This window comes from Ambystoma mexicanum, chromosome 10 (genome assembly GCF_040938575.1).
Source record: "Ambystoma mexicanum isolate Mex_15411 chromosome 10, UKY_AmexF1_1, whole genome shotgun sequence".
NCBI lineage: Eukaryota > Metazoa > Chordata > Amphibia > Caudata > Ambystomatidae > Ambystoma > Ambystoma mexicanum.
The window spans coordinates 1114360332-1114375947 of record NC_090932.1 but is presented as its reverse complement, the minus strand read 5'-3'; the positions used below and the strand labels follow the sequence as shown (position 1 = coordinate 1114375947).

At 45.5% G+C, this 15616-nt stretch overlaps 1 protein-coding gene across 3 annotated transcripts in view; it reads right to left on the bottom strand.

The window, feature by feature from the left end:
* The window catches only part of ZMIZ2 (zinc finger MIZ-type containing 2), a 403457-nt gene that overhangs the window by 208778 nt on the left and 179063 nt on the right, over window positions 1-15616 (bottom strand). For all 3 annotated transcript variants that reach the window (XR_011276133.1, XM_069618968.1, XM_069618969.1), the window contains exon 2: window positions 12399-12564. Coding sequence is in view for 2 of the 3 variants with exons in the window: in XM_069618968.1 (XP_069475069.1) it covers window positions 12399-12439 (41 nt within the window). In the remaining variant the exon portion in view is untranslated. The remainder of the gene's footprint in view (window positions 1-12398; window positions 12565-15616) is intronic.

Sequence of the window (15616 nt, the reverse complement as noted above, 5' to 3'; positions counted from 1 at the left end):
TGCGTGTATACCGTCCACTGTACCCACGATTCCTCATGCGTCAAGGTCCTCAGATTGTTCTTTTTCTGACATGAGGTAGAATGAGGTGTAACGCGAGTACAGTTGTATCCAAGCAGTTACGCGTCAGACAAGCTCATAAGCATCCAGGCGCCTGCTCTCCGAGGGGAGGAAGGGCGGGTCATATGTGAATCTAAGCAGATATAAGCATCAGCAGTACGATTACGGTGAGTAATGTATCCCTTATGAGGCTTGTGGATGCTGCCTAGCTCACATGCTGTGCATATATTAGCAATCAGTGTTAGAAGAAGGTGGTGGGATGTGAGAAGGTTCATGGGCGAAAACCGCTTTTTCCACCTGTGTATCTGTCTTGGAATGAGTGCCAATGCAGTAATGCTGAGTGAAAGGGTGCATTAAGCTCCATGTAGCTGCTTTGCAAATGCCGTCTAGAGGGACATTTGCAATGAAAGCCAGAGTGGCTCCTATGCTCCTTGTGGAGTGAGCCCTGGGCGTAAGAGGCAGTGTCTTGTTTGATGGGGAATAGCACAATTGTATACATCCGACTATCCACTGGAGATGGCATTCTTTGAAATGCAGATCACCCTCTCTGCCTGCCACTATGGAGACAGTTTCCTCTCTGCCTGCCACTATGGAGACAGTTTATCTGTTTTGCTTAGCGGCGTGGTCTGGTCTACATAGTAGAGGACAACACTCCTCACATCTAGTGTGTGGAGTTTCACCTCAGCTGAGCTGGTGGGTTCCTGCAAGAAAGTCAGTAGCTCAATAGACTGGTTTACGTGAAATTTAGAGATGAATTTGGGAGATAAACTAGGGTGAGTACATAAGAGCAGTTTGTCTTTCTGTACAACAAAGAAGGGGTCCTGCAATGACAATGCTTGTATTTCACTAACTCTTTTTATGGAAGTGATAGCCACTAAGAAGGCAGTTTTGTTAATAAGGTGTTCGAGGCTGGACTTATGCATTGGCTCGAAAGGGGGTCCCATGAGCTTTGTAAGTACATTGAGATCACCTCCCGGCGGCGGGTTTCAAATTGGAGGGTGGAGTCTCTTTACCCCTTCCATGAATGCTTTGATGACAGGTACCTTGCACCATGAGACCTTATTGTGGGAAGTGGTATAGGCTGACAAAGTAGCCAGGTGGACCTTTAAGGAGTTGAAGAGCAACCCTGCATCTAGCAAGTGGAGCATGTAGGTTAGAATGTGTGAAGGGGTACATTCTTTGGGGTTCATTTGTTTAGACTGGCACCAAATTACAAATCTTCTCCACTTGTCAAATAACAGTGCCTAGTGTTAGGCTTTCTTGATTCCTTCAAGGTATCCATACATCTCTGACAGATTAAGATGTACGAACTCTGACTTCAGGAGCCATGCTGCCAAGTTCATTGAGTGAGGTTGAGGGTGCACTGTTACGCCCCCGTGCTGAGTGAGAAGATTGTACGGGCACAGGAGTTTGATGGATCGCACATCCCAAGATTGCGCAGATGTGGATACCAGGGTTGTCTTGCCCAAATAGGAGCAACTAGGATGAGCGTCACCTGTTCCTTGTGGCTCTTGTTCACCACTTCCTCGTTAGAGGTGTTGGAGGAAAAGCGTAAGAAATTTTCCCTGACCAGTTCATCCATAGGGCGTTCCCTTGAAGCCTGGCAGGGGGGGGGGGGGCTGGCTGGACGCGAAGTCTGGGCATTGCTCGTTTTCGTTTGTAGCAAACCAGTCTATTGTGGGGAAACCCCATTGAGAGAAGAGGTGTTATACGACTCCTGCATGAAGTTGCCACTCGTGTTCTTCTGTTTGTTTATTTATTTATTTGTAGCGCGCGCCAGACCCGAAGGTAACCGGGCGCGTGTGCAAGATACTTTAAGCTTACAAGTTACAGTTATACATTTCAAGTAAATACAGTATACATTGGCAGCAAGGAGGTGATTGTATATTATCTCAGACATACTTGTAGGGCAGAGTTCTATACAAAGGTATTTGTACAACAGGTGTATACGGAGTATACATTGACAGTCAAAAATCTGGGTGGCGAGAGGCTCAAGTGGTCTTCAGGTCAGAAAGTTATAAGTCGTTTTCTTTAAGCCATTTGATACAGTTGAGTCTGGAGTGTGGAAAGGATTGGTCAGACCTTAGAGAGGAAGGGAGGGAGTTCCACAATTGGGCTGCTTTGACTGGGAAGCTGTTGCCTCCGGCAGTGCTCAGTTTAAATGGTGGAACAATTAGCTGGTTGGTATATGCTACTCTAATAGGTCTATTTGAAGTTCTTCTAATGAACCTTTCCGTTAGGCATTTGGGGGCTAGATTGTTAATACATTTGCATGTTAGCGATACTGTTTTAAGTTTAATTTTGTCCACTGTGGAGAGCCAGTTTGATTGTCTTCCGATATCGGAGATGTGCTCTCTTCGTGGGATTCCTAAGGCGGCTCTAAGGGCGTTATTCTGCAGGGTTTGGATTTTTTGCAGCATATTTTAATTAGACCCTATGTATAGTACATTAAAATAGTCCAATTTGGATAATACCAGGGCTCTTGATGGGGTGAGGCAACTGGTAGTGGACAGGTAGGGTTTTGCTGCTCTAATCAGCTTATTGGTGTATGCGGTACTAGAGGCCATCACACTCACCTGCTTTGTTAGAGAGAGTCAAGAGTCGAGGTAGAAACCTAGTGTTTTTACCTCTTTTGCTACCTTAACGGTGTTGCCATCTATAACAAATGAGTAATTATCGTCCAATTTTTTTATGTTTTGTGTGTTCCCCGGTATGATGAGTTCCGTTTTGCCTCATTCAGGCATAGATGGTGACGGGCCATCCATGCTTGGATGATGAGGTATATATTATTCACCAAGGCCAAATCCTGTTTGTAATCCCCCGAAAGTGGGATGAGAATCTGAGTGTCATCTGCATAGTTGGTGTAGGTGAGATCCAGAAGGTCCAGATCATTAAACAGGGGCTTCTTGAAAATGTTATACATAGTAGGGGAGACGCAGGATCCCTGGGGAACACCACATGTTATAGGTACTGGGTCAGCTGCCGCAGAGTCAGAGAAAACCCTCAATAGTTCTGCCACTTGAGAATGATTTGATCCACGCAATGGCATGTGTGGAGAAGTGGGCTTCTGTTTCCAGGTGGGAGCAGAGTACCTCATGATCAACTAAATCAAATGCCGCTGAGATCCAGTAGGAGGAGTAGGGCTGATTTTCCGCAGTCTCTCAGCTCATCGACCTGGGTTTTAAGATCGATGAGTGCGGTTTCGGTACCATGCTGGGGCCTGAAACCCGATTGTCCAGTGCCTAATAGTTGATACAACTCCAAGTATTTTTGCATCTGTAAATAAGCCACTCTGTCTAGTATTTTTAACTGAAATGGTACCATTGTAATAGGCCTGTAGTTTGGGACAGACGGGTCTAAGGTTTGCTTTTTAAGGAGGGGAGAACCCAGGATTGTTTGAGGTTGGCTGGTATCGTGCCTGATGTAAAGGAAGCATTTATGAGTTTAGAAATAAATGGGGAGAGGTCTCTGGCTGCATCTTTTATCAATTGAGCTGGACATAAGTCACCTCGACGGTTGGGCGGTTTGAGCGAGAGTATTATCTTTTCAATCTCTAGTATGGTTACTTTGGGGAAATTGAATTTTTTTTCTGGTTTGGTGGAGGTGAGGTTTGCCTTTTTGGTTGGTTGAAGGAGGAATATGTTGTTTCTTTATCTCAATTTTGGTTTGGAGCGTAGCTATTTTGTTGTTTAGCGCTTTTTGGATATTAGAACACCATGTTTTATTTTTGTCAGTTATCCCGGGCTGGGATGGGATTTTCTAGTTCCTTTAGTATAATGAATAGCTCTTTGGTTCCAGATTTAGCCTGCAGTAGTCGATTGTTGAAGTTCCCTTTTTTGGCTCTTTTATCTCATTTTTGTAAGTCTTAGTAGCGTTGATAAGCACTGCTTTATTAGTCTCAGATGGAGTTAGTCACAAGGAGGATTCCCATTTGCGTTTTTCAATCCTTAGGGATTTGCGGTGAGGGGTGAACCAGGTGTTCAAATGTGCTCTAGGCATGCTTTTTCTCATTTAAGGGGGCAATGGTGTCCAAGGCTATGGCTAAGGTTGAGTTAAATTCATTCACTAGCGCTGAGGGGTCCAGTGATGCAGGTAAGGAGTTTAGAGTAGGGAGGATAAGTGGTAGCAGTTTGTCAGTAGTTCTGTTTGTTTAATTTCTGGTTGGTATGGGGTGCGCCAATATATTTTCCTTAGGATGGGCAATGTTTTCATTTATGAGGAAGGTAATTAGCGAATGATTTGTCCAGATTTGTGGGCTGACATCCGTGATAGTTACATCACACTTGTGGTTGGCTACCCAGTCAAGTGTTCGGCCTTCATGGCTAGGTTGTGAAACTGAGTAAATCCTAGTTTGGTTAGAATACAGGCTTCAATGACCTTAAAGATCTGCAAGCGACTAATATTGCCCAAGTTCAAGTCCCCTAGCAGGATGGCTTGCAATGAGTTTAAGTTATTTAAGAGGATCATAGAGATGCCCTCCTCAAATGTTCCGATGGGACCTGGTGGCCTACAGATAAGGTGTATATTGATAGTTTGAAAGGATAAGAGTTTAGCTGTTAAGGATTCGCAGGATTTAGTGTTTGGACACGTTTCTATTTTTATGGTAAGACTGTTTATTGCGAGGATGGCTAAACCGCCGCCTCGAGAGATGGCTCTATCTTCTCTGAAAATAATGTAGTTAAGGGGCCGGGCAAGCATCAGGGCGGGTCCTGCTGCTTTGTGAAGCCAAGTTTCCGTTATGGCTAGGAGGTCATAGTCGCCTAGTTGGATAAGATCGGCAATTTCAGTGGCATGTGCTATTAATGACCTGGCATTAATAAGAGCACCCTTCAGAGGGATGTTTGCTTTGGGTTTCACTAGTTTGGCCTGATTTTTCTTTTTTAGTTCTATTGCTTAATTTCCAGTGATTGTTAGTAGGGCTGATGAGGATAGGATCATTTTAGGGGTGTTTAATCTGGTGGCATTAAGTTGTATGTTTCTTCTATTACTAGGTGAGATGACTAATCTGGCTGGCGGTTCATAGATTTTAGGTAGTCTAGATCGTAGTTTGGCATTTCTGTTTAGGGTGTCACATGGGATATTTGTTGGAAAGTGATAGGTGATTGTATGGGCTGATAATTGGTGTCTTGTATGTTAGTTGGCGCTCAGAGTTCGAAATTGCAGTGGTCATGTATTGCGGTGGGCAGTTTATTGCTATCGTTGTGGACCTGAAAGTGGTCAGATAGACGAGGGTGGAGGTCAGTCTAACCTAGGGATGATTATCCAAGACTGAGAATGCAGTGGTGTCTAGATAGTTATTGATAAGTTATGAAACTCATGGTTTCCCGTATGTAACTCAGGACAGGCCGGGTGGGCTAGTGCCACTATACAGATCAATATAGGCAAGGTAGGCCAGTACTCATTGTGCTGTTCAATGTAGGCAGGTAGGCCAGTGCACACTATGCAGTTCAATATGGGCGAGGTAGGCCGGTACTCATTAAGCAGTTCAAAGTAGGCAGGTAGGGGATCTCTTCACAATGAGTCTGCGAGAGAGTTAAGTTCCCCTTGAATGTGCTGCGACGATAGGAATATTCTCCGTTTGAATGCATATATTTCTAAATTTGTTGCGCAAGCCTGGACAGATTTGGAGAACGTGTGCCCGCCTGTTGATGTAAAACATCGCTGTAGTTCTGTCTGTCAGGACTTGCACAGATTGGTTCACTAGGTGAGACTGAATGCGTGAAGGACTTTGAATACTGCCAGAAGTTCTAGTAGATTGATGTGGTTTTGTGCTGCTGCATGAGACCACAGACCCTGAGCTTTGTGGTGAAGGTATTGAGCTCCCCCCCACCCAGCAAGTGAGGCGGCCGTTGTGACAATCGCTTGTACTTCTGGATTGTAGAAGGGTTTCCCCTCCAACAGATTTTCTCTTGTCCACCAGCGAAGATTTTGTACTAGTGTTGGCGAAACGACCACTAGATCGTCCCACTGACCACTTGCCCGAGACCACTGTTTCACCAACCACTCCTGCAGGGGTCGCAGGCGCACGTGAGGTACCAGGTAAATGCAAGATGCCATCATGCCTAGCAAATGCCTAGCTTTGCGCACCCTTATCTGGCGGTCCTCTTGATAATGTGGTATTTGCAGTAACAGGTTTTGGACACTTTCCTCTGACGGAAAGACCAACCCATCTTGAGTGTTTAGGACAGCTCCTAGGAACTGTTTTGTCGTGCTTGCCACTAGGCTTTATTTTGTCTTGTTGATTGAGAAGCCAAATTAAAAGAGAAGGTTGATAGTTCTTTGAATGTTTTGTCTGCTAATTAGGGGAGATCCCCCTGTAATCAGCCAGTCGTTCAAGTAAGGGTACACTGGAATTGCCTCCCTGCACAGGTGTGCTGCCACCACCGCCAGTATCTTCGTGATTACCCTTGGAGCAGATGCTATTCTGAAGGGCAGCACTTTGAATTGGTAGTGCTGGTTCGCCATCTTGAAATGCAAGCATCTTCTGTGCGCTGGGAAAACTGAAATATGAAAATAGGCATCATTCATATCCAGTGTTGCCATGTAATCCTTTTTTAGTAGAGGGATTACCTCTTGTAGCGTAGTCGTGCAGAACTTTTGTGGCTTGACATATTTGTTTGCAGGGCGCACATCTAATACTGGGCGCAGTGTTCGATCTTTCTTTGGTACTAGGAAGTGCAATGAATAAATATCCTTGTTTACCTGGTTGGCAAACCTCGATGGCGTCCTTTCAAAGAGGCGTGGAGATCTCCTAGAGGATGCACTGGTGTTCCTTGGAATGGGTCTTTTGTCGTGGTGGATGGTTCTGGGGTTGCTCGAGGAGTTCTATACAGAACCCGCCTGTTACAGTGGACAGCACCCATCTGTCTGTGGCGATTCCCGCCCATGCGTGGGTGAAGCTGGATATGCGCCCTCCTAATGGAGAGGCATGGGAGAGCACCTGAAGCGGATAGTCACTGCTTTTGAGATGGAGTACCACCTCGGGAGGAGTTGCCCCTACCACGACCGCGTGATCTGCACGCTCTTCTAGGATCATTTTGGGAGGGCTGAACCCACCCCACCCCATTGTTTCCCTAGGCAGTACCTTGGCTTTGGTTGTAGGTGGAACCCCTCAGAGTTTTGGCCGCGTGAGCGACGTAAACTACTGTTTCCCCTCTGGCCAGTAGGTTTATTGGTTAGTTGACCCAATGATTTCAGGGCATCGTACTCTTCTTTGGCTGTTTTTAAGGCATCCTCGACAGCCTTGCCAAAGAGCACATTGGGCTCAATGGGCATTTTAATAATGGTCGCTTGAATTTCTGGTTTAAAGCCCAATTGGCGCAACCAAGCACGACACTTGATAATAGTCCCCTCTGCTATTGTCCTGCCTGCATGGTCTGCGGCATCAAGATTGGTTTTTAATAAGCAGCTTGACACTGCCCTGCCTTCAGCTACCACCAGGGCAAGCCGAGACTGAAGTGGTTCCCGGGCCGATGATAGTAAGGCTGATACCTCATCCCATTTGTGGCAGTTATAGCTGGCCAAAAGGGTAGAATTGTTAGCAATCCTTGTCTGGAATGCTCCAGAAGAGGCCACCTTTCTGCCCATTGTATGAAGTCTCTTGCTTTCCTTGTCAGGCAGGGCCTCAAGAAGCTAGGGGAGTACCTGTCCTTTTTCTTGTTTTAACAACCAATGAAACAGGCTTTAACTGCCCTCTGATATACAGTGGGTCAGGTCTAAACAGTTTCTCTATACAGGGGTTTACTGCCCACGTAAGATTAGGGGTTTCCAGCGATGGCTGTATTTTTAGCTGAATGGACTTCAGGAGAGGGATTAACTGGGTAACAGACTTCTTAACCCCCAAGATTTCTTCTACAAAATCTTTGTCCCGATCTTCCTGGATAGCCATCTGAAAATGCTCTGTCGCCTTAACAAGCACCTCATTTAGCAGGATTTGGTTGTCAATGGGTGAATTCATGACCCCGGGGAGGGGGGGGGTCACCTGATTAACAGGTGAGTCCATGACATACATATTTACGTCAGGGTCAACCTCAGAGTCCTCATCATCCCCGTAATAAGGGTCTGCTGCATCATCCCCTTGCACTGGATTCTCGGGGCGAGACCTTTTAGAAGGGGATTCAGCGGGGGTCTGCGACCCATGGGGTGCTGTAGTTGGGGGGGGTGGTTGGATTGGAAACTCTTGAAATAGGCAGGGTCCTTTCCATAGAAGTTGGCCATAAAGGACATCCTCCTCGTTACTGTCTATGTCCTCAGCCGACCACTGGGCAGAACTGGGGATGACCAATGGTTCAGAAGTGAGCCCTAAATCTTCATCTGTGGGAGGAAGTAAGGTAGAAGGAGAAGTCTTCTTTTTCAGGGTGGAAGACAGTGAATCATGAGATGTTATGTTAAAGGTACTTATATAGCGCACCGTCACCAACGGAATTGGTCCCCAGGCACTCTGGCGGATCTGTAAACGAGGAGGCGGGATGGGTTGATAAGGTGAAGAGGGAGTAGGATAGTGAGAGGAGTGGTGTACTGTTGGCAGCTTCAACTCTGTAGACACCGGGTGCTGAGCTTTGGTGCGAGTATTGGATCGGTGTCAGTCCGCGTGTGCTGTTGGTGCGGCTTATGTGTTGTTGCGGTGTGGTGAAGTGCGTGCAGATTGTTGTGCGAGAGATGGTTGTGTGAGTTTTTTGAGTGAGATAAGTAAGCAGAGAGTTTGACCTTATATTGGTTAGTGGGTTATATGACATCCAACATGCTAACATTTGCAGTTCTGTCTAAGTGTGGTACTTGCTGGTCTACATAATTCCGTCTAGGTGTGGCACTCACTAACACCTTCACAATAATTATCTAGATCTGGGGCGGGATAATGTTCTCAATTCTGAGTGTGGCACATGCTAACATTCAAGTTCAATCTATGTGTGGCAAGTGGTAACATTCACAACCTCCTGAGATTATTCCCCATGAGGGGTCTTAAAAGGATCTTTTATTGGACTCCCTCTTTACCCTGGCCCCCTGAAGCGGGTTTCCCCGACTTTAAGGGGTTTTGTACCCGACTAGATGCAGAACGTCAAATTTTGGGTGTGGGCTGAACCGGAGCCTCGTCTGCGGACAATCGCAAACCCCACCCTCCCCCCGTGGGAGTTTTTCGTGCTACATCTGTACTGTCCTTTGACTGACGGCCGAGGCCCGTCATGAGGCGATCTCGATCGAGAGTGCCCAGAGGACAGGGATTCCACTGACCTCTCTAGAAGGTTGAGGAGATCGCGCTTCCGCCGCCGGGTGTTGTCCCCATAACAAAACCACTGGCCTGTCTTCTGGGGTCAGGGGCCTGTGCTTGGGTAACCGGAGCTACCCTGTCGCCTTTGGATACTGCAGCGTTGCTGCCATCGCTGAAGGCACCCTCTACCTCCATGGCCTCGAGCTGCCTGGCGTAGTGGGCCCAGCGCTTGGTAGATCGGTCATTCAAAGTCTTGGCTTGAAGAGCCTGCAAGCTTGACAAGAACCCTCAACGTGTTCTCGTGGGAGACATGTTACAGACTAGATGTTTTATCGACCCACAGAAATGTTCTATTGCACTTTAAAGGGGGTCTTGTCCATAACAAAAGGATACGGCAGCAAGGGCGAATGTAGTGTAAGAAAAGGGGTATATACATTCTAAAATGACCTCCCCTTCTCTCCCTATTGTGTGGGCCGAAGCCTGGGGTGGCCCTTCAAGGCAGAAACGGATCTGTCGCAGGAGTCTTCCGACAGTCGTTATTCTGGTCTTCACCAGCATTATGTTTTGAAGTCGGTGGTATAAAGGATAGAAAGAATAAACGATCAGTAATTGCGAATTAGTAAATAGCTACGCTATAAGCGTCCATCTAGAATGGCGGGAAAAAACAATCCGAGGGACCTAGACGCGCGAGGGATCATGGCTACAGTGGACGTCACACTAGGGATAATATTACTGGCACGCCCTGTCAACGTCCCTTTTCGATTTTCAAAACAACTGCAATAATCTGCAGCTTCCACTAGATGACGGCCTATGCACAGCATGTGATCTAAGCAGATTCCACAAGCCGCCAACAAGTTCCTTTTTCTCTAGAAGTAGCTCCTGTGCACGGTATGAAACCCCACACACAAGTTACTTTTTGCTCCTGTTTGTCAGCACTTTATTTCAACCTGTAAAAATTGAGAAAAGAAAAAACTGTCTAAGGAGTCCAAGCTAACCATCGTGTAAAAAGATTTTTAAAAATCCAGAACTTAAAATTGAAAAAAAATAAAAGATGTAGGGGAAAAAAAATCTCATAAAAAGACAAGGACTATGAAATGTCAATGCATCATCCAGCAGTATAGAGAAGCACTAAACCGTCCTTGTTCAAATTACTGGGTCAGCTTTCCTGGTATATGTCAGCTTTCCTGATATATATGATCTATAGAAGGATGTGCCAAGAAAGCAGCAGCATGACAGACGCAGGTGATGCAGGGATGGGCTGTGGCACAACAGTGGAGAAAAGATTGCAAGGATAAAGACGTAACATGAGACAAACACGGTAGGAGGCAGCAGGCAAAGGGAGGGGGTCAAGAGGGTCTGCAGGCAGTGGACCTGGACACGTAACTTAGAACACACTGTACCAAGCCTCAGAAGGGAAACCGTAATAGTGGGAGGTGTAGAAACGTGCTTGAACAATGACAGCACAGGAAGGCTGTTCACGCCATTCACGCAAAAAATAATCTGGCCTAAGAATACTGGATGCAAACAGACTGCAGGTCTTTTGCACTTCGTAAAAATAGGATTGTGAAACTAAACCCCCTCAAAAACTACATGCTGTGTGCTACATTATTGTATCTTATACAGCACAGCCTCTACCATTGTCCTCATTACTTAGGAACCTGCAAGAGGTGTATTGAGTTGGTTGAGGTTGGGAAGAAGTTAGCAGTAGAAGGGGTGGGGGTTCGATATTTTGGGGCAGGTCACATCCAGCCATGGCATATCCTTGAGTGAACCTGTTTGGTATCAAGTGAGAGTATGGGTGGTGACCCATTCCGGTTCGTGCAGCTGTCGTCCGCTGTGAGGTTGTCGCCAAGTTTGTCATTTAGGGTTTGTGTTATGGTCGCGTGGGGGGGCAAGAGGGAGGCCCAATGGTAGTTAAAGGGAAAGTCTGGAAGTTTAGTTGGGAGTTCGTCTTTGCTTTAGGGGTAACGATTCCATGTGGCACAGCTATGGATGCCCTCGATCTATCTGGTCAACCAGCACATAATGAAGGAAATTAAGCAGGCCGGTTACTGAATGATAAACATTTGCCACAATCACACTATGCAAATTGAAATTAACAATATCCTAGAAGAGTAGCAGAACAAATGAGCATAACATTGTAGACTACAATTTACAAGCAGCCGTCAGCCTGGTAAGGTAGAGGCTGTCAGCATGGTAATCTAGAGGATATGATGTGCGTGGTTGCGATTTGGTGAGTGGGTAGTCATGTCGGTTGCTTGTGTCAGGTGCCTGTCAAACAGCAAAGTATGGTCACCTCCTGCAAGTAGCGTGTCGCTTGTGAGGTGTTAGTGGGCAATCTGAAGGGAAGCCCCAACACATTGACAAGTTGCAGGCTCAGCGGAGTTAATGTCCTGCCATAGCATGAATGGACACTGCATAATACGGGGTAACTGGGCACAACAAGGCTGTATCCCCACAATTCCTGAGCTAGTCCTATTACAAATGGGGAAAGAATGGTACTCGCCACATTGACCACGAGTAAAAAGATAATTTTTTTTTTATTTACCTCAAACAGATATATGTGGTTAGGTACAGAGTAAAGTGGGGGTAGGTGGGGGGTATGCAGGGTTCTCCCCCCACATTTTGCAGTAAAATAAAATCTGTATTGTGACATTGTCAAAAATGTTTGTTGCTCTAACATGAAACCAAATTAATTTCAGGCTCATCCAGTCACACTCGTTCACTAAATTACATATTATGACCCTGAAGAGGGCTAGCCAATCAAATATATGCACACAACCTGAAATCCAGCCATTAATACTGACCCGTGTGGCATATAGCTGAGAGGTTCATCCAATTACACTCACCCAGCCATCATTGGCAGGGAGGCTCGGCCAATCACAATGACTAATGTAGATGTCAAAACAAACTTACCAATGCTGTTCGGGCTACAGGTTCAGATAATTATGCCCGCCCATCGCAAAACGTCGATAGAGCATGGGTGGAAGATCATCCATTGAAATGTTCCTATTTAGCACGGGACAAAAGGAGTCCACCAATAATACTCACTAATGCTGTGTGTGGCTTGGAAGGCTCGGGCACTTCCATTTACCCACATGGCACACGCAAGGAAGGGGGATCCAATCACACTCACCCATGCGGCATGGGTTGGAGCTCCTGTTTCATCGAGTTCATGGATCCCTCTGGCTGTAGAGCGGAGAGTCAGGGGAAGGGATGGGAAGGGGGAGAGGGGGAAGTCTCCGTTCGTTCCACGGCGGGAAGGGAGAGAGCAGCGCCCACGTTTCACCCAAATCCAGAGCCTTAGGAGAGAAAAAAAAAGATAGGGTTAGCAGCTGAGAAATGTGTTTGTGTTCAATGTCAAAGGCCAAAAACAAAAAGACATTTCAAATTCAACTTCCCTCCCTACAACAAAGCAAACTGCAATATCCGGGTCCACTTATTTACGTTCCCTTTAGTCCACATCTGGGTCTTTCACCAGGACTTCCATTTCAAATGCACGTTTCTACGATATAGCAGGAATGGTAACCTGTAAATCCTTTCTTTCACAATTGCTAAGCAAATTGCAAAAATTGCTCCACTTATTTGAAAGTGCTCCTAGGTCAAGTTCCCGTAATCTGATATTCGGAGGATGTTGCTTTTCTTAACGTTCTGTAATGCTCCGAGCTTCTCTTACGTGCTTATTTTAAGACAGCAAAGCAAGATTTGACAAACCAAGCATGGTGAGACAACAGCCCTCTGTAAAATGCTAATAAAGTTGAAACCTAGCAAAGACAGTGCCTCAACAGCTCCACATGGAACGGCAAGCAAGTTACGACAACGGGACTGTGGGATAGACCCGCTCCCACCACATACTTGCCAACCCTACAGATTTAGGCAGTAGGCTACTGCTTTTTAAGCAGCCCTACCACCTACAGATTTCAGTGACAGATCCTACTGCTTTTTACAGTGGCAAGTATTTTATGTGACTCTAAGGCAGGCTCCAGGGCAAAGCATGCAACACATTAATGAGTCTGTCTCTACAGTGGACTGGTAGGTGATCACTTTTATTGGGCTCAGACCAATCCACTGACCTGACAGCTACACGACTCTGTTCTGCACTCTTGCCGGGACAACCCTTAGGTGAACCACCAGTGAAGGCATGTGGCAGAGCCTACCACCATCACACAGTAGCTGCCTATCAGGCTGAGGGGGGTATCAGTCACCATGTCAATCCGTGATCAACTTGTATAGCAGGAATACATCTGTATTGCCTAGGCTCCTGCTACAGAGCTGTAGCAAATGTTGCCTACCAGCTCTGTGTGATTACTTTCTGTGTAATTGGATTTGGTGTTAACTTACCATTCCGAATTATGCATTTTTAACATTTGAACATCTTTCCATGTTGTGCTGTTTGATGAATTGTGTATTTTAGAATGCTTCAATGGTGCCAACAATGTGTTTTGTAATTTCCTGTGATGTCATTGTTACGCAAATTATTATTTTTGTGCTTGAAAAATCCTACATATTTTTGGTTACTGAATGTTGGCAAGTATGCCACCCCAGTAAGGACAATGGCCTAGGATTCATTAAACAATTAAAATGTGCTTTTGTATTCCTCCCATCTGTACGTTCTTTGTGTCGTTTTCGACAATAGTTCGTGAAATTTAAAAGGGGCTCTTCCATGAGCTTTCTTTCCAATTTCCATTGTGATCATGGGTTTATTGGTTTTGTTGAGAAAATAACATTTGCACCACGGACGTGTTGACAGGGTGCTTATAATGGCAGTCTTTACCATTGTGCTGGGGCTTACCACTGCCCTTGGTCGTTCTTGTTCAAGTAACCCACCCCCCAACCACCCCGCAGAAGCTTCCTTCAATGCGGCGATGTTTAATGGCTAGAGAATGCAGACTATTGGTTGGAAAGGCGATTTTTAAAGGCCTTACCCTCCTGGACATAATTGATTCTGCCAAAATTGAAGGAGGTTTTGCGCTGCCACTGAACATAATGCGGAAATACGAGACAGTGCACTAGTCCTAAAAGGAGGATGTGGCAGTCACAGGTTAGTCACATAAATGATCATCAATATAGCAGACCAGTGGGTCTAATCTCCCTAGAATTCATCCATGTTATGTTGGAGATTCCCTGCCACCACATTTTGTGAATTCCTGAATAACAGAGGTCGATTCGTTGTAGTCCTATTACATGGCAACTAGTCAGATCTTGATTTTTTAAATGCAGTGGATGTACTCTGAACAGGCAATGTTTACCCAATGTGCATATGATATGCACAAGTGTGTGTGTGAATATATGCATGTGCGCTTGTACAGTGCTGCAGAGCTCGCAACTGCAATCAGCTCCAGGTACAGTCGCGTATTTACATGCTACTCGTTGCATATTTTAGTGCAGATTCCCCAGGTTAGTTGGCAGAGTTCCGGGTAAAATGCGTTACTCCTGCCACCATCACATATTCATTGACGTAGAAAATAACAGCACTCTGCACCCAAAACATACTAGTTATCTCTGCCAGAAATGGTCATTTGCAAGCAGATTTAATGTGTAGTATCATGCAATGTCCGCCGTTTGTAATGTGTGGTCAGAGTACAGTCTGCCAACTAACCATTCTAAACCACTTCGAGGCAATAGCACTAATGTGCTATGCAAATAACCCATAACAAATCCTCCCTCTTAGGTAAAAACAAAACCACACATCTGTGTAATTTGGAACTAATTTAATTGCATCAGCAGCATCAGTATTGCCCTATTTTTCCTTTATCCATCAGCCAGAATGGTAACCATGATTTTTGTCGCTGATGGAAATGAAGGAAAAACGTGTAGTGATATGATATGTTATTTATAACGCGCTTAAAACCATTAATACCCAGAGGTTTCTAAGCGCAGACCCGGGATAGAATCTGTGTTGCTCCGTGTCGTCTTGCTTCCAAGGCGAGCACGTTGCCCCTGAGCTATCCTCCCGAGACTGCTCTATGGTTTTCTGCATCTTAAAATGGTGTAAAACTTTATACTTCATGCCCTCAAAACTTGAGTGCAGATTTAAATATTCGGTTAGGTCACTTTATATCGAACAATACACAGATTAAAACTGGTTACTTAACATTATTTGAAACTAGAAAAACATGGGGATGTCGATTCATGAGGGATCAAGAGACACGAAGATTAGGGATAGTCTGTCAGGATCTCTCTTACTCTGTCTCGCATGGGTGTATGTTATGCGAGCAGACTAGACAGTAGAATAGGAGTTTGCATCAAAAAGTTTACAGCAAGAAAAATAAGGAAGAACAATTGTCCACTTTACAAGGGGATGGAACATAAAAGCACATACTTAAAAGCGGAACCACCCTTAAAGATAAACTG